Raw genomic sequence first — 18,918 nt, forward strand, 5'->3', positions numbered from 1 at the left:
GAGTACGTTGTGTTGGTCTCCACTCACTGAGCGTCACATATCAGGAGTTTATTTCATCATAGTAGTGAGAGGAAAGTAATAGTGGGCGAGTTCATCTAAACTTAAAAAAAGAAGAGATTTTTACATTTACACACCTCACATGTTGTCACACTTAGTAGCAGTGAAGCAGTCAAAGTTATTAGCAGAGGTTTAAAGATGCTCTGGTTTATCCTGTGTCACCCCATTGAGAACTGGGTTTATTACCTCCACCTGGTGGTCATTTTGTGTATAGTCATTTTTATTATGCAGTTGTGTCCTCCAAACACAGTATCTAAATGTTATAAAAATGTGCAGCATGATCATTAATAAAAACCAATGCCAATATTGTAATATCTGTTGTCGGCTGTAGAGTGTATAGTAATATCTGTTGTATCTATTTGCAGTCTGGCTCTCTGTAATCTTGGGGAAAACACTTGTGAAAATCTGGCATTGGCTTTGCAACTGGCAAACACCCTCCTGAGGGAACTGGACCTTAGTAACAACGACCTGAACAATTCAGGAGTGGAGAAGCTCTCTGCTGGACTGAAGAGTTCACACTGTAAACTGGAGACACTCAGGTGAGATTTGTTATAGTCAACAGAGATTCTATACAATAATACAGTAGTTATAAAATGTGACAGTTAGAGGTGGACTATTACTGCCTTGTAGACCTGCATTGTAATGTATGGATCTATTCCTAGTGTTAGTCCTGTCCATGTCTTTGGTTTTACCCTGTCTGGATCCGCTCCCCAGTGAGTCCTGTCCGTGTCTTCTGTTGTTCCCTGTCATGCCCCTCTTGTTATTCGTTCCCAGCCTTGTCTTGTTTGGTTCCCCTGTAGTCAGTGTTTAAAAGCCCCATGTTTGCCCTGTTCCCTTGTTGGTTGTTCTTTATGTATGATCCCAGTAACTCCATGGTATGTTCCCATGTTTCCTTGTTTCTTGTGTAAGATCCTTAGATGTTCCGTGTTCAGTCTGTTTTATATCTGCTTTTTGTTTGTCTAGTTGAGTATTGTTTGGTCTACCTTCATACCTGTTCAGTAGTGTCTGCTGTTTTAATAAAAAGGCGTCCAGTCTCCAGTTCCCAAACAATACATGCATGTACATAGATGAACACACATACATGACCAATCTAATCCTTAGTTAGACATAGATGTACACACACTTACATGACCGGTCTAGTCCTTAGTTACATGTAGGTGTATATACACACACACACACACACACACACATACATGACTGGTCTAATCCTTAGTTACACGTAGATGTACACACACATACATGACGGTCTAATCCTTAGTTACATGTAGATGTACACACATACATGACTGGTCTAATCCTTAGTTACACGTAGATGTACACACATACATGACTGGTCTAATTCTTAGTTACATGTAGATGTACACACATACATGACTGGTCTAATCCTTAGTTACATGTATACACTTACATGACTGGTCTAATCCTTAGTTACATGTATACACTTACATGACTGGTCTAATCCTTAGTTACATGTAGATGTACACACATACATGACTGGTCTAATCCTTAGTTACATGTAGATGTACACACACATACATGACTGGTCTAATCCTTAGTTACATGTAGATGTACACACATACATGACTGGTCTAATCCTTAGTTACATGTAGATGTACACACATACATGACTGGTCTAATCCTTAGTTACATGTAGATGTACACACACATACATGACTGGTCTAATCCTTAGTTACATGTAGATGTACACACATACATGACTGATCTAATCCTTAGTTACACGTAGATGTACACACACATACATGACTGGTCTAATCCTTAGTTACACGTAGATGTACACACATACATGACTGGTCTAATCCTTAGTTACACGTAGATGTACACACACATACATGACTGGTCTAATCCTTAGTTACATGTAGATGTACACACACATGACTGGTCTAATCCTTAGTTACATGTAGATGTACACACATACATGACTGGTCTAATCCTTAGTTACACGTAGATGTACACACATACATGACTGGTCTAATCCTTAGTTACATGTAGATGTACACACACATACATGACGGTCTAATCCTTAGTTACATGTAGATGTACACACATACATGACTGGTCTAATCCTTAGTTACACGTAGATGTACACACATACATGACTGGTCTAATCCTTAGTTACATGTAGATGTACACACATACATGACTGGTCTAATCCTTAGTTACATGTATACACTTACATGACTGGTCTAATCCTTAGTTACATGTATACACTTACATGACTGGTCTAATCCTTAGTTACATGTAGATGTACACACATACATGACTGGTCTAATCCTTAGTTACATGTAGATGTACACACACATACATGACTGGTCTAATCCTTAGTTACATGTAGATGTACACACATACATGACTGATCTAATCCTTAGTTACATTTAGATGTACACACACATACATGACTGGTCTAATCCTTAGTTACATGTAGATGTACACATACATGACTGGTCTAATCCTTAGTTACATGTAGATGTACACATACACGACTGGTCTAATCCTTAGTTACATGTAGATGTACACACATACATGACTGATCTAATCCTTAGTTACACGTAGATGTACACACACATACATGACTGGTCTAATCCTTAGTTACACGTAGATGTACACACATACATGACTGGTCTAATCCTTAGTTACACGTAGATGTACACACACATACATGACTGGTCTAATCCTTAGTTACATGTAGATGTATACACATACACACACATATACATGACCGGTCTAATCCTTAATTATACAAAGATGTACACACATACATGACTGGTCTAATCCTTAGTTACATGTAGATGTACACACACATGACTGTTTTAATCCTTAGTTACATGTAGATGTATACACATACACACATGTACATGACCGGTCTAATCCTTAGTTATACAAAGATGTACACACACATACATTACTGTTTAATCCTTATTTACATGTAGATGTACACACACATACATGAATGGTCTAATCCTTTGTTACACGTAAATGTACACACATACATGATCCTTAGTTACACAGGTGTGAGTCCACATTCGTTGCCGTCAGTTTGTCTCTTAGCAATGTAGCAGTCGCTCCATGGACTTGGTGATTGTTTCTCTATGTGGTGTGTGAGCATTATGATCTGTGGAGAACAGTATCTCACTTCTGTATATGCTGAAGGTGAATGATAGAGGTGACAATAAACTGAACTGAATGTGTAGAGTTCAGTTCATCTACTAATAGAGCAGGAATCAGCTTCTTCCTAAAGAGAAGACTCCTAGATTACAGCACTGTTGTTTATTCATGTTTATAATGACATAAACAGAGCTCCATAAACCCCACACATATATAAGTCTGCATCACTTGGGTTTCTTAGACTGTTTCTCTGCAGTGTCACTGGTCCTTTCTCTGTACTAAACATGAAATAAAATATCATGAAATATTTTCCTCTGATTCAGAGATGCAGTAATGTCACAGTGTTATCACACATGATATCACACAGTCACATATAGAAGATTTTACAGACATCATCTCCTACAGTCTGACATTAACTTTAACGCGTTAATTTCAATGTCAATGACATGTAACAGTCTTATAAGACCACTGATATCACACAGTGTAAGTCCAGTTTTAAGTTCTTCTGATGTAGGTTAATAGTGCACTAGAGTTCTGAAGAGTGAGAATAAACACAAGAGCTCAAATAAACACAAGCAGCAGTGATGTGGAGAAGAGTGAACAAAGCCGTCTGCATGGAGGACGCCATCTTGGAGATGAGAGTGGAGGAACCTTCACTACAGTTCCCAGCATCTCTAGCTGCTCCATGAAGACTGATCTGTGAACACATCTCTCAAGATTCAAGATTCAAAGAAGCTTTATTGGCATGACTGTAGTTACAACAATATTGCCAAAGCATTACAAAAAAAAAAAAAAAGATAGAATAAAATAAAATAGAATAATAATTATAATAAAAAATAGCAATAGTGACAAAAAACAGTTACAATAATTAAAAATAACAATAATTACAGTATATATTCTGGTGTTTTGTTTACAAAAGGAAGTAGGGTGTGTACATAAGTGTTATGTACATATTACTATCTGTATACAGTTTTAAATGAGGTAGGTGGGGTAGGTGTTACCCACTGTCTCTCAGGCGGTGACATGTTAATATATACTGGGCAGCGAGGGGAGCAGTGTGCCCCTTTCCCAGGAGTATCCCTAACGTTTCTGGTTCTGTGAGTCTGTGGTAGTTTGGTATTATTTGTTTGAACCTGTGTGTGAAGTGCTCTCGTATTGTGTTGAATTTTGAGCAGTGGAGGAGGAAGTGCAGCTCCGTTTCCACTTCCCCACTCTCGCACTGACCACACATTCGCCTCTCTCTGGGCAGCCAGGAGCGTTTATACCTGCCCGTCTCTATGGCCAGACTGTGGTCACTGAGCCGGTATTTGGTCAGGATCTGTCTCTGTTATGGGTCTCTGACTGTCAGGAGGTACTGTTCTAATTCATACTCTGTTTTTATCATACGGAAGCAGTCTGGTTTACTCTGAGCCTGGGTTTGGTTCTCCCAGTACTCTAGGTAACTGTTCTTGCTGCGTTTGATGAGCTGACTGGTGCTTAGATGGAGCTGAGGGTCAGAGAGTCTCAGGACCAGTTGACTGAGGGGACTCTGTTCAGGAGTCAGTTCTTGGCTCTGTAGGGCTTTTTAAAGTCTTTGGACTTTAAGAATCATTCTACAGAATTCTGCATGCAGGGCTTCTGCTGGTTGTTTGTCCCATTTAGTGTAGCTGTGCTCGTTTAGTGGACCCCAGATCTCACTCCCGTACATCACGATGGGTTGGATTACATTATCAAATAATTTGCACCAGATTGGAATGGGAATAACGATGTTGTGAAACCTCTTCCGGATTGCGTATAGAGCTCTCCGTGCTTTTTCTTTTAGTGCATTCACTGCAGTGCTGAAGCTACCTGACACAGTGAGGGTAAGGCCGAGGTAAGTGTACTGGAGTGTGTGTTCCAGTACAGTGTTGCCCAGGGTGAACTGGTATTTATTTAACTCTCTCCCTCTCTCTCTCTCTTTCTTTCTCTCTCTCTCCCCCTCTCTCTCTCTCTCTCTCTCTCTCTCTCTCTCTCTCTCTCTCTCTCTCTCTCTCTCTCTCTCTCTCTCTCTCTCTCCTTTCTTCAGATTGTCTGGTTGTCTGGTCACAGAGGAAGGTTGTTCTTCTCTGGCTTCAGCTCTGAGTTCAAACCCCTCACACCTGAAAGAACTGGATCTGACCTACAACCACCCAGGAGAGTCAGGAGTGAAGCTGCTCTCTGCTAGACTGGAGGATCCACACTGCAGACTGGACACACTCAGGTATGTAATGTTATTGTGTGTGTGTGTGTGTGTGTGTGTGTGTGTGTGTGTGTGTGTGTGTGTGTGTGTGTGTGTGTGTGTGTGTGTGTCCTAGAGTTCATGAGTAACTAAATTACTGAGGGCCACAATCATCTGTTCCTTATATATTTCTGACTGGTCTCCCTATTAGTAATTGTTTGTAGACTCTGCTGTGCAGTGATATGTTTGTAGTGTCTTTGTTGTCTAATGCAGTGGTTCCCAAAGTGGGGGGCGCGGAGCTATTGCAGGGGGGGGCGCAGAGCTTGAAAGTAAAAAAAAAAAGAGAAAAACTCTTAAAGCCTGGTTTATACTTTCGCGAGTGACCGTAGCGCATGACTCCGCCTACCTCACGTGACCCTGCGCGAATGGTGGAAGCGTTTATACTTTCTGCGTGCAGTGTTCTCCGAAATGATATGTGGTAGTATAAAGAAACACCCCTCAAAAACAGGGGAATGAACATTTACCTGACGAATTTTAATGTTGCTTTGTGTTTCAGGTTTGAAAAGTGCTGGAATTTAGGCTAAAATACTTGAAAATGCTTGAAATTGTAACTACTTCGTTTCACAACAAATATCTGTCTGACTGAACAGTTCTCTTGTATTACGTTAACAAATACGAGCCTCTTGTAATTCCAGGACGAAACATGAGAGAACGTGAAGACGTTAAGATTGGGTGTTTTGAAAATAAACCACCATTAAATATTGTGATTAAAAGCCAATTATTTTGAATCATTTCGAGTATATGTATAAATATTTAACTTAATTAAGTTTAACGTGCTGGGAAATATTGAACAGGACCTTGAAAGTGACGTACAAGTGCTTTAATTCCACATTGTAAAGGTGTATGAACCCTGCAAACATGATTTTATTCATTGCGCTGAGGCGCGGCGCACGCGAAGTTACAAAATTCGAGAGGTGCACGACCTCGCAAATCGACAGTGCACTCCGCACTATATAGTGTGTGTGTATATATTTATTTATTTTGATGCCTGGTGTACCATCAGGTAAAAATGTTCTTTCACCAGTTTTGCAGGGGTTTTTTATTCTCCACTGCCCCCTATCGCCACATATCGCTTCGTAGAACACTGCTTCGCGCAGGGTCGCTCGAGGTGGGCGGAGCTCGCCGCCACCCCCCCCTCAACAACTTACACTCGCGAACCCTCACTTATTTTTTTTTAACTACACCACTGGTCAATATGCATTTGACTTTGTAGGGGGGTGCAAAAATATTCTCATCTACTAAAGGGGGGCAAGGTAGAAAAAGTTTGGGAACCACTGGTCTAATGTTTGGTGTTAGGGTGAGTTGGGGAGTCAGTGTTATAGTGAACTGTACTGCAGTGTGTTATAGTGAGTGTGTCAGTGTTACTGGGTGGAGCTGTGTAGGCCAGAGGGTGGAGCTACAGTCCTCCTGCCTGACTGGTTGGTTCCTGCTCCCCATCATGAGTGACAGGTGTGTGTCATCAGGGGGAGGAGCCTGGACTCTTTAAAACAGAGACAGCAGCTGTCTGGACAGCATGGTGAGGACTTTGTGTTGTGGGAGATCCACCATGTGATGGAGGAACTTTACAGTTGTGTCATTTCGCCTGTGTGTGTGTTCAGGGCGACACTATTCACAGAACAAACACACACAACATTTACAACATTTACTGACTACAATAATATAAATAAATCTCCTAAAGTTGATGATGTAACTTGGGTGACTCAGAGGTTGGACGCAAATGTGAGCTTTTATGAGGTTTATTATAAATAGCACAAAATACATCTACAATTAACAAAAACACAGATAAACTAAAGACTAAAGACAACAACCATGTAAATAAATGTAAATAAAACTACAGACACATCAATGAAAAAGAACATATTGACCATACAGCTAAATAGACAAACAAAAGGTACATGAAGCAAACATGCATACTTACAAATTATAAAGCAGCAATACAAACACAAAGCAAAGATCAAGACTAGTGATAGAGACTGAACAGTAACCAGGACAACTGAAAGACTGACCACAATATATACGAGACACGAGTGACTACAACCAGAAAGACGAGAGAATCATTAATGTAGAACCTGTGAACAAACAACAAGATCTACGTGTGATGACCAGGGGCGTATTCCACGAAGCGAGCTAACTCAGTAAGCCAGGCTTTTTAAGACAAGCCTGGCTCATTTTGCTCAAATTCGGTTCCACTAAAGAGGCTAGACTTAAGCCTCGCTCAGTTACTACAGCAACATATACGTTTGAACTAACCAGGATAGAGTTGAGGCTTAGCTTAGCTGGACCGCTTCTATTGGCTGAGCAGCGTGGTCAGTCTCGCCATCCGGGAAACAAAATTGAGGAACAAGGTTCCGCTGCAATCCTATCCATTAAATTGCTGTGGATGTAGCATTTCATATCTTTATGCATTTAATTGAGTACTGTAATTATTAGTTTGGAATGATTGCAGGTTATTATTAAAATTTAATAATTATATTTCCAAATGCAATTTATATTTCGATCTTCAAAGCACATATTCATTGTTAATCAGTGAGGTTTCTGCACATTTCAATGTATTGGTTTAATCTTAAATTCAGGTCAGTGTAAAATGGAATACAGTGTCTAATCGCAGTTATGGTGCACAAACATACATTAGCATAAACTCTATATGACAAAAAATAATTCTTTGTACCTGAGTATTAATAATAACTGAGGAATTTAGGTGAAGATATTTTTAGGTATATATTTATCCCCATACATGCTCTTTTGTGTTCAAAATACAAAGAAATCACATCACTCCGCAATTCACATATGTTCAGTATAAATAATGTAAATGTGTGGTTAACTTAATGGTGCAAAAAGGAAATGGATACAGACAAATACCTTACCAAGATTTTCATACAGGTGATACAAATAATCCAAAATGTATGCTATAAAAAGAGCAGCTAACAGTGAAGGCTGAAGGCTGATTGACCATGGCATGTCCATTTGTAGAGAATCCAGTAGATGAGGGAGCGTGTGTAGTGCACAGAGCATTCATGCTACCAGCTCCAAGGTCATTCCAGGACAGGACAGATCCACTGGGCTTTCCGGATGACTACTTATTTGAGCACTACAGGTTCAGAAGACACAGTATTATATATCTCTGTAAATTATTGGGGCCATATATTACCGCAGTAAAGTTGGTTCAGCATTCTATATTCACCAGACTTTCACAAAAGAATGGGCTCGTTATTTAAAGAAATCAGATGGTGTATGCGATAAATACCTATTATGCAATTCTTACATATTGTGAATTTATCTCCACAAAATGACTTTCAGTAAAGATAAATTTAGAAGATGTGAAAAGATCACATCTATGAATTAACGAAGAGTTAGTCGGTAAGCGCTTGAGTGCCAAGACACATTTTCAAAATAAAAGTCATGGTATACAACTTTTAAACATATGCAACTGTACATGTGAAACTATAAACATTAAGGTATCAAGTACATATAAGGAGCAATGCATTTCATGTGCATCTGTACTTGTAAAACACTTCTCACATTTGTGAAAACACATCAAAGCTCAGATTTCCTATGTTTTGCATTGGCGACGTAGAATACATGGGGCTCACAGTTAAATAACATGACCTAGACCCCCCCTTTCAGGCCTATGATCAAGTACACATAAGGAGCAATACATTTCATGTGCATCTGGACTTGTGAAACACTTCTCACATTTGTGAAAACACATTGTAGCGCAGATTTCCTATATTTTGCATTGGCAACGTAGAATACATGGGGCTCACTTTTAAATAACATGACCTAGACCCCCATTTCAGGCCTATTGTGAAGTAAACATAAGGAGCAATGCATTTCATGTGCATCTGGACTTGTGAAATATTTCTCACATTTGTGAAAACAAATCAAAACTCACATTTCCTGTTTTACCACTGGTAGATTAAATAAGCTTTTTTACCAGTTTCACAAATATTAATTCCTTAGTAATAAAAACTTTGTTGTTTCCCTGCACAATGTTTACCACATTAATAACCAGACTTCTGTGTTAACAAAGTTTTACCTGCTTTTGTGGAATAGTGGACTGTATAGGGGACTGATACAGTTAGGTTTTTGCATCTGATATGCAGAATCCCTCCATCACCTTATTGTGTACTGTAAGAAACCACGTAAAGCATTAAATGGACCTGAGGCCTCAGCATGGACCCACAGTCTTTGAGAAGTCATAGGTCATAGTTGGGTCAAAGCCTGCTTCAACTGCTTCCTATTAGCATCATACTTATGTCAAAGCTGATGAATGGAGAACAATTACATCATGACAATTCAGCTACCAGGTGTAAGAGAGGGAGGAGCTTGAAGGTAAGAGAAAGGGACATGAATGGAGGATTCACATCCAACACTCCAAAATTAAGGTTTTATGTTGTTCTCAACGACTTTGTTATTGCATACCCTGTTGGTGTAAAAAAAAATACATCACCTGACTCACCTTTCCCATCACCTGACTCCCTGTCCACTGAGCAATTTGGTTTTGTGCATGACACCTAGCTTTAGATTATCAGTCAAGCAACCACTGAGTATATTGAAGATTAGTTGTGAGTGTTGTCATATTCTCTGAAAGAAGAGATTGAGTGCCATCCTGTAACTTCTCTCCACTAACAACCCACTTAAAAGCTAAAATAATCACTTCCATTGTCATGGTAAATGCCAACAGTAAAATTCTACAACCTGCCATTATGCCCATTTAGACAGCCAAGATGTGGTATTATCACCTGTTCTAAAGCAAAATACGATATCTTCAAAATAGGCTCTCATGCACCTAGTGTCTGGTACCTGAAAGAGGTCATATGCCTTCCACAAAAATGTTTTAGTGCTGTGGTACATCCTGAGAAGCCAGAAATGTGCTTATTAACTTCACACAAATATAGCTGCTGGGAATTGTAATTGCAAACAAGGAGAGTAAAAAGGTTTTGATATTAGCAAAAAATTTGTGATGTTTGATTATAATTTGAAAGAACGAAATCATCTGTCATCACATTGAAACAAATAAAAATGTTCAAGTTCACAGGACGTGTACTGATATATGTGTTCACAGGACGTGTACTGATATATGTATGCACTCAAAGACAGGACTGAAACGAGTCTTGATCACATGGGTGGACAAGGCAAGTCTCATCTGGCAATGTGAAATAAGGGGAAATCTGAGATTTAATGTGTTTTCACAAATGTGAGAAGTGTTTCACAAGTCCAGATGCACATGAAATGCATTGCTCCTTATGTTTACTTCACTATAGGCCTGAAATGGGGGGTCTAGGTCATGTTATTTAATAGTGAGCCCCATGTATTCTGGTCCACCAATGCAAAATATAGGAAATCTGAGTTATAAAGTGTTTTCACAAATGTGAGAAGTGTTTCACAAGTCCAGATGCACATGAAATGCATTGCTCCTTATGGGTACTTCACTATAGACCTGAAATGGGGGGTCTAGGTCATGTTATTTAATAGTGAGCCCCATGTATTCTTCTTCGCCAATGCAAAATATAGGAAATCTGAGCTTTGATGTGTTTTCACTGCTCCTTGTACGTACCTGATACCTTTGTGTTTGTAGGTTCACATGTTCAGTTGCACATGTTAAAAAGTTGAACTAACCCATGACTTTTATTTTGAAAAGTTGTCTTGGCACTGAAGCGCTTACCGACTCACATGAACTCTCCGTTAAATCCTAGATGTGATCTTTTCACATCTTCTAAATGTATCTTTATTGAAAGCCATTGTGTGGGGATAAATTCACAATATGTAGGAATTACATAATAGGTATTTATCGCATACACTACATGTTGTTTTTTTAATAACGAGCCCATTCTTTAGTGAATGTCTGGCGAATATAGAACACTGAGCCAACTTTACCGCGGCCCATATATTGAGAAGACCACTAGACGTAGTAAAGCCCCCAAATGGTCTGTATCGCTTTGCGCTTTTTACCAGTGGCAAAAAGGTTTGCCTTGCGCTTAAGCACTTCCGTATTATATTCATCAAATTCCACAATGATGGGGCATCCGCTGTTTTGCTCCAAAGCAAGGTCTTCTGCAGGAGTGAGGGCTGCTACAGGAGGCCCACCACCAATAGCAGCAGTAGCAGTTTTCTTTCTGGTTGCTAAAATATTTTATACAGTTATTTAATATGGTGTTTTACCTTTTCCTGCACATTAGACTAATCAACTGTACTTACCATTCTGGAGTATATTTTTATATTTCACCATGACCTGCTGCCACGTTCTCTTTACCCCGCTCATGTTACTTCTAAATCAGGAAATGATTCATTAATAGGGGTGTGACGATACACTCAGCTCACGAGAAGAGACGAGACACGATATTGGGTTCACGAGACGAGACGAGATTTTAAGAACACTAAAATGACAAATTATATGACTGGACAACAGACTTTTATTTAATTACACATGCATTTTGAAATGTCTTATTATAACTCCTAACATGCATTATGTAAGCATGAACTTTTAATAAACTTCTTCCTCTACAAATTGAAATTAAAATAAAATTTCATAAAAGTTAAAATAAAATTAAATATTTCTCCTTTTTTCAAGCGCAAACAATATTACAGTGAGTCCCCGCTTAACGACGGGGTTAGAGACAGAAAAGTTCGTTGTTAAGCGTGACCCTAGATATAAATACGCTTTACTCATAAATACAGTAAAGAAAAAAACTAACAATGTTCTCGTGCGTACAGCGTGAGAGAGCGATTGCGTTGTCGAGATGGGCTACGGTGGAGGCTGCGCTGCCTCAGCTTATTGTACACAACACACCACTCCACTACACACCACTCCACTGTGCTGCCACTGCTCCTTCGCGCACCGCGCGAAATAAAATAAAAAGTCGGTCATAACTCTGTCGTTAACCAGACCCGGCTTTAAGCGGGGACTCACCGTGTTACGTGCAAAACAAAAAGTTCTTCTCTGTCAATACAGAGTGCAAATGGTGCAAACAGAGCCTGACCAAGTATGTCACTGAATTTGCTGCAACTACACTGCCATGTTCATTTATAAGAATATTAGCATGTCCACACTGCTCCCGATATCCTAGACGGAAGTTAACTGTTAGGCTAACTCAAGCAAGACTCACTCTAATAAGCGCAGCTTTCATGAGCTCGCTTCGTGGAATAGACCCCAGTAAAGGTTATACTGAAAACAAGGACTACAAACACCTGAGGAACTGGGGGATGAAACCAGGTGCAGGTGAAAACACGAATGAGGAGGCGGGTGACAGGGATGGGGCGTGAAGACAGACACAACAAGGAAATTCAAAATAAAAGCACACACAAAAGGAAAACCAAGAAGTTAAATCAAAACAGAAGACAAGAGGAGTTGTCATGTGACACGGCATTGAGTGGGTGATCATGACAGATGTTTAGTCTGACAGTACAGAGACGGTCCTGACAGTGTGAGTGTAAAATCTACCGAACACTCACCACTGTAAACACATGTATGAATTCAGTGTATCTTCATCTTGTCTGCATTCAGGGAGAGATGGTTGTCATGACAACATGTCATTATGTCAGCCCTCCTGTATGTTGTCTGGTCCAACCAGTTTGATGATGCTGGTGTTATACTGCGAGGACACAGTCATGTGTGAAGATTGTGTACAGCAAGGGACTCAGCACACAGTCCTGGGGGTCCCTGTGTTCACAGTTCTGGGGGTCCCTGTATTCACACTCTGTGCTGGATGTCCCCTGTCGGCTCTATTTGACTGGGCTCTGTTAGAAAGTTCATCTCCATTTCCAGAGTGTCTGTCTGTGTGTGAAAGAGGAGTGTTTAATTTAGTGTGGTTGGTGTGTGTGTGTATGTGTGTGTGAGGAGTGTTTGTCAGTGTAGTTGGGGTGTATTTGTGTGTGTGAGAAATGTTTCAGTCAGTGTAGTTGGGGTGTGTGTGAGAAGTGTTTCAGTCAGTGTGGTTGGTGTGTGAGGAGTGTTTCAGTCAGTGTAGTTGGGGTGTGTGTGTGTGTGTGTGTGTGTGTGTGTGTGTGTGTGTGTGTGTGTGTGTGTGTGTGTGTGTGTGTGTGAGAAGTGTTTCAGTCAGTGTGGTTGGTGTGTGAGGATTGTTTCAGTCAGTGTGGTTGGGGTGTGTGTGAGGAGTGTTTCAGTCAGTGTGGTTGGGGTGAGTGTGAGGAGTGTTTCAGTCAGTGTGGTTGGGGTGAGTGTGTTGAGTGCTGAGCTGTAATCAGTGAACAGTGATCATAACTGTCCTCGTCCTCCAGATGTGTGAGAGTCGTGTGGATGGCAGTGATGACAGTGTCACTGGACCAGATCTGATGGTGTGTAAACTGGTGCTGGTCTAAAGTGCTGGTTCTGGTGGTGTGTAAACTGGTGTTGGTCTAAAGTGCTGGTTCTGATGGTGTGTAAACTGGTGTGGGTCTAAAGTGCTGGTTCTGATGGTGTGTAAACTGGTGCTGGTCTAAATTGCTGGTTCTGATGGTGTGTAAACTGGTGCTGGTCTAAAGTGATGGTTCTGGTGGTGTGTAAACTGGTGCTGGTTAGGCCTGTCGCGATAATTACATTATCGACTTACGATAATTTTTTTAACCTCCTGGATGGGAGTCGTGACGATCCTCTCAACACTTCATCATGATGGGGTCAGTGTAACGGGGTGACAGTCATTAACAGGTCACTGTGCTTTTCTTCAGGAGGACCAGTGATGGTGGACTTGAAGCAGGTGGACACTAAAGGTGGTGTGAGGGACTTGAACACGTCCACACACACGTGGTCCAGCTGTACTGATCAAACCCTGAGTGCTGGACCAGGGATGTTGTCCTTCTGTGGGATTATTCTTGTAGTCTTCAGCACTGAGACAAACACAGTGGAGGGAGTGTGTAGTTGCACTGAACTTCACAGTGTCTCCAGGACTTTTGGTTGGACTACGTCCTGTAGGGCTTTGACAGGATGAAGTTCTCAATCACATACTGTGTGTGTGTGTGTGAGAGAGAGAGAGAGAGAGAGAGAGACAGAGCAAGATGGAGGGGAAAAAGAGGGAGAGAAACATTTAATTAGTCAGAATTTTTTAACTGTGGGTTTCTGTGTATGCCGAGAGAGAGAGAGAGAGAGAGAGAGAGAGAGAGAGAGAGAGAGAGAGAGAGAGAGAGAGAGAGAGAGGATGGAGAGAAGGGTAGGGAGAGATAGTGGGAAAGGGGAGAGAACAAAAGGGAGAGATGGACAAAGGGAAAGGGAGAAAAAGATGGAGAAGGGAGGTAAAGAGAGATAACAGGAAAGGGGGAAAGGAGAGGAACAAAATGAAGGAGATGGAGGGAGAGAGAAAATAGGATTAGAGAAGGGCTTAAAGAATTTTTAAACGGTATGTTTGTGTGTGAGGACAAGAGAACAGGGAGAGAGTATGACAGGGAAATAAGGGGGATAGGGAAGGTGGAAGAGAGACGGAGAAAGAGCGAGAGGTAGAGAGATTAAGGAAAAGAGGTAGAGATGGAGGGAGAGAAAGATGGAAAGAGGGAGGAGGGGAAAGGGATGAAGAGAAAGAATAGGAAATGGAAAGAGGGAGAAAGAATGAAATTACAATTGGAATGTTTAAACTCTGTGTGTGTGTGTGTGTGTGTGTGTGTGTGTGTGTGTGTGTGTGTGTGTGTTTAGGGTGGATCATACAGGGATGATGAGAATGAAACCAGGACTAAGAAAATGTGAGTTCACTTTTTCAGTATATTGAACACACTCATGTAACACAAGGTTGGGACACCAGTAAGTTGTCAACACCACAGAAGAGCAGTAAGACAGATCAAACGTACTTGAGGATTTATTAAAGCGAATAACATCAGACACATGGGAGGATTGGGGGGGTAGCTGCTCACCTACAGGGGCAACACTACAAACAGGGAGCACAGCAATCATACAACACAGCTACAAAGCCCACTACAAAACCACCCAACCATTTGGTGTGAAAAGGGTTAAAACTATTACAGCTCATCAGAAGTAAACCTCTACAAAACCTGGACTACAGCTAGACGCCTCACCCCAGCCAGTGGCCCCAATACACAAGCTTAAACCCCACTAATTAAATAGAATTACCTTTAAAAACAATATCTAAAAACATACATCAAACTAGGGCTGAACGATTTTGGAAAATAATCTAATTGCAATTTTTTATCTATAAATTGCGATTGCGATTTAAAATCGCGATTTTTTTCCCATTGTTCCACTTCAGGAAACTCTGTTTCGGCATTTTTTTATACAGCTCAGATACAGGGTTGCGGGGGGGGGGGGTAAAATGGACTAAATTTAAGTATTATTATTATATCGTGATCGATCGATCGCCTGTGGTTGGCGCCAGTGCGAACTACTAACTTTTTAGTCTAAAGCCTGGTGCGCGCTACGGTCGCTCGCGAAAGTATAAACCAGGCTTAAGACGCTCAATGCGTGGGAGTTGGCAACCCTGCAGGTATAGCAACTTGGTTAAAATATGTGCGTGAGGGCATTTGGTAGCGCATATCCAGTGTGTTTAACAAAGCCATGAAGCCGGGATTGTTCACTACATTAACGGACATCATGTCTTTCACTATGAACTCCGTTACTGCCCGAGTTATTTCAGCGTGCCGCTTCCAATTACATCCATAAGGAGTTACAGTTTCAAATGGTTCGGTCAGTGAACCCTGTCTGCTGGACCGCGGTCAAGCTATCTGCGCTTTCGCGATTCATCCGTGCTTTAAATCCTATTGCGCCTATATACGTGATTTTATGGTATTTTGCTGCTCACCGCATACTAAAGCTGTATAAGCGCAGAGAAACACTTTTGCGTATTTGAAGATGCAGCACTGGTCGTTGGCATTTTAGCCTTACAAATATCATACGAGGCTTTGTGGTGTTTTTCTTAATGCTGAAGAAGGTTTGTAGTGTTACCTCGCGTCGTAACAACAGTAGCAAGGCACGTTTTGCAGGGTACCTGACGTTGAGCAGCATCTTTTTAAAAGCCAAAGTAATTTCACACAACTGATGTGCTGCCCCTCTTTGGTAAATTAGACTTTCAGTTGTGTCAGCTTCTATCGAGCCTGAAGCCATTGTGCAACAAGTTAAAGTGCGCTGTGTTAACTTCACTTCTCCACCTCCCTGCCTCCTGCTCGGGTTTGCTCCGTTCATCCTCGGCTCGGCTCGCTCCCAAGTCACGTGACCAGTTTAAATCGCAGCCTGTGCGATTAGACAATCGCGTTTTAAAAAATCGCGAAATTATCGCAAATGCAATTAATCGTTCAGCCCTACATCAAACACACATTGCCGAATCCAAACTACTGCCTGCGCTAAGCCACTGCATGGCTAGAATAATTGGTGGCGCACAGTGTCCCAGTACCGGTTGGCCACCCAGTCTGAGACAAACAAAAACCAACTGAAGTAACATACACACACACACACGTCACACGTTGAAACGGCACCCACTCATACACTCCCAAATCTCAGCAAAACCCAACCACAGAGATCAGGGGAGTCACTGATAAGTTAACCAAACCAGTCAAACAGCCTCCACCCACCCACACCCACACACACACACACACCAACGATACCTAACACAGACACTCCAAAAGAAATCAACCTATACACCACCAATCTTACCCCCTGCACAGAGGAGACCAAAAAAACACATGCCAGCACCAACTTCCTGCTTTTAAAGGGGAGCCATCATTTCAGACTGGGCACTTCCTGTCACTCAGCGCCACAGCTCCCCTATTGTCCCAGCCCAGGCATTACACCCACCCTGAACACAGTCCATTCTGTTACACCCACCCTGAACACAGTCCATTCTGTTACAATCACACTCTCACACACACACACACACACACACACACACATTTATACACACACACTCACACACAGTAGTTGTGTTGTGTGTTCTCTCCTCTAATATCTGTTCTTGTGTGCAGATGCGTGTGAGTTCACACTGGATCCAAACACAGCACACAGATACCTCTCTCTGTCTGAGGAGAACAGGAAGGTGACACGTGTGGAGAAGAGGCAGTCATATCCTCGTCATCCAGACAGATTTGATTACTATGCGAGTGTGCTGAGTAGAGAGAGTGTTTGTGGAGAGAGTGTGTGTGGAGAGAGTGTGTGTGGAGAGAGTGTGCGTGGACGCTGTTACTGGGAGGCTGTGTGGAGTGGAGATGGTGCTGTTATAGCAGTGACATATAAAGGAATCAGCAGGAAAGGAGGTGGTTATGACTGTTGGTTTGGATACAATATAAAGTCCTGGGGTCTTTACTGCTCTAATAACAGATACACTGTCAAACACAATAAGAAAGAAACTGTCATCTCTGTCCCCTCCAGCTCCAACAGAGTAGGAGTGTATGTGGACTGGACCGCCGGTATTCTGTCCTTCTACAGCATCTCCTCACACACACACACACTCACACACTTATACACATTCAACTCCACATTCACTCAGCCACTCTATGCAGGGTTTAGGGTGTTTTATGATTCCTCAGTGTGTGTGTGTGAACTAGAATAACCTCCTGTGTCCTGCAGGAACACCTGAGTCTCCATGGTAACACTCCTCTACACACACAACTGGACATGATGACTGATCCAGTGAACATCATAACACATCAGACTTACAGACACACACACACACACACACACACACACACTCGTTGTGTAAAACTGCATTAAGTGTAGCAACCACAATCATTTTATTTTTTAATCATGTCGCAGGATTTGTGTCACTGCACAAACTTTTCTACGTGAGTGTCCCATGTTCGGGGTCAATCAACCAAATCAAATTTTATTTATATAGCGCTTTTTACAACAGTTGTTGTCACAAAGCAGCTTTACAAGTGCCGAGTCCTAGCCCCAATGAGCAAGCCAAGGGCGACAGTGGCAAGGAAAAACTCCCTAGTTTTTTTGCATGAGGAAGAAACCTTGAGAGGAACCAAGACTCAGGGGGGGAACCCATCCTCCTCTGGCCAACACCGGTCACCATGACAACAACAACTACAATTTTGGACAAAGAAAGAAATAAAAAGAAAAAGATGTAATAATGTCCATCTTGGTGTAGGCATATCCGGTTAGGCAGGAGGTGGCTGGCCCAGGATGGTCTCCTCATCTCGTTATTCCTCAAGCAGGCGGGCAGCCATGTGGAGAAATGAAACAGGGAGAATTAGCTCTGTATGAGGACATATACAGGACAGATGAAATCATGAACATTTCTGAAGTGTGGCAGCAACTCCGGCATTAAGTTAAATTATTACAGCCTAGCTAAAAAGGCAGAACCAGAAGGTGACATAGACTTGGGGGCATTCTGAGACATTGGTATCCATCCACTACACTGTCAACACACTTGAGTGACCACGAGCAGTGACAGGATGACAGCACCAGTGCCCCAGTCTACCATAAAACCCTTCGCCTATGAACCCCTGGATCTGTACCTTTATCTAAGGGGGGATATTACTTATCAAACGCTAAACTAAATAAGTGGGTTTTCAACCTAGACTTAAAGATTGTGACTGTGTCAGAGTCCCGGACGCATTTTGGAAGG

General features: G+C 41.6%; 1 protein-coding gene and 1 long non-coding RNA gene across 2 annotated transcripts; both read left to right on the plus strand.

Annotated features, from left to right (window-relative positions):
- The first annotated feature begins 462 nt into the window (after nucleotides 1–462).
- LOC143491214 (uncharacterized) lies at nucleotides 463–15,088 on the plus strand. The gene is made up of 3 exons (XR_013125136.1): nucleotides 463–596; nucleotides 5,225–5,398; nucleotides 15,036–15,088. It is a non-coding gene; the product is annotated as an uncharacterized LOC143491214 (long non-coding RNA).
- Nucleotides 15,089–16,702: 1,614 nt separating this feature from the next.
- Nucleotides 16,703–17,983, plus strand: LOC143491187 (tripartite motif-containing protein 16-like). Its single transcript, XM_076989981.1, has 2 exons — nucleotides 16,703–16,742; nucleotides 17,309–17,983. The coding sequence occupies exons 1-2, from the start codon at nucleotides 16,703–16,705 to the stop codon at nucleotides 17,890–17,892; spliced, it is 624 nt and encodes a 207-aa protein (XP_076846096.1). The 3' UTR covers nucleotides 17,893–17,983.
- Nucleotides 17,984–18,918: the final 935 nt, after the last annotated feature.

Source organism: Brachyhypopomus gauderio, unplaced genomic scaffold (assembly GCF_052324685.1).
Source record: "Brachyhypopomus gauderio isolate BG-103 unplaced genomic scaffold, BGAUD_0.2 sc72, whole genome shotgun sequence".
In the NCBI taxonomy this organism is placed as follows: domain Eukaryota; kingdom Metazoa; phylum Chordata; class Actinopteri; order Gymnotiformes; family Hypopomidae; genus Brachyhypopomus; species Brachyhypopomus gauderio.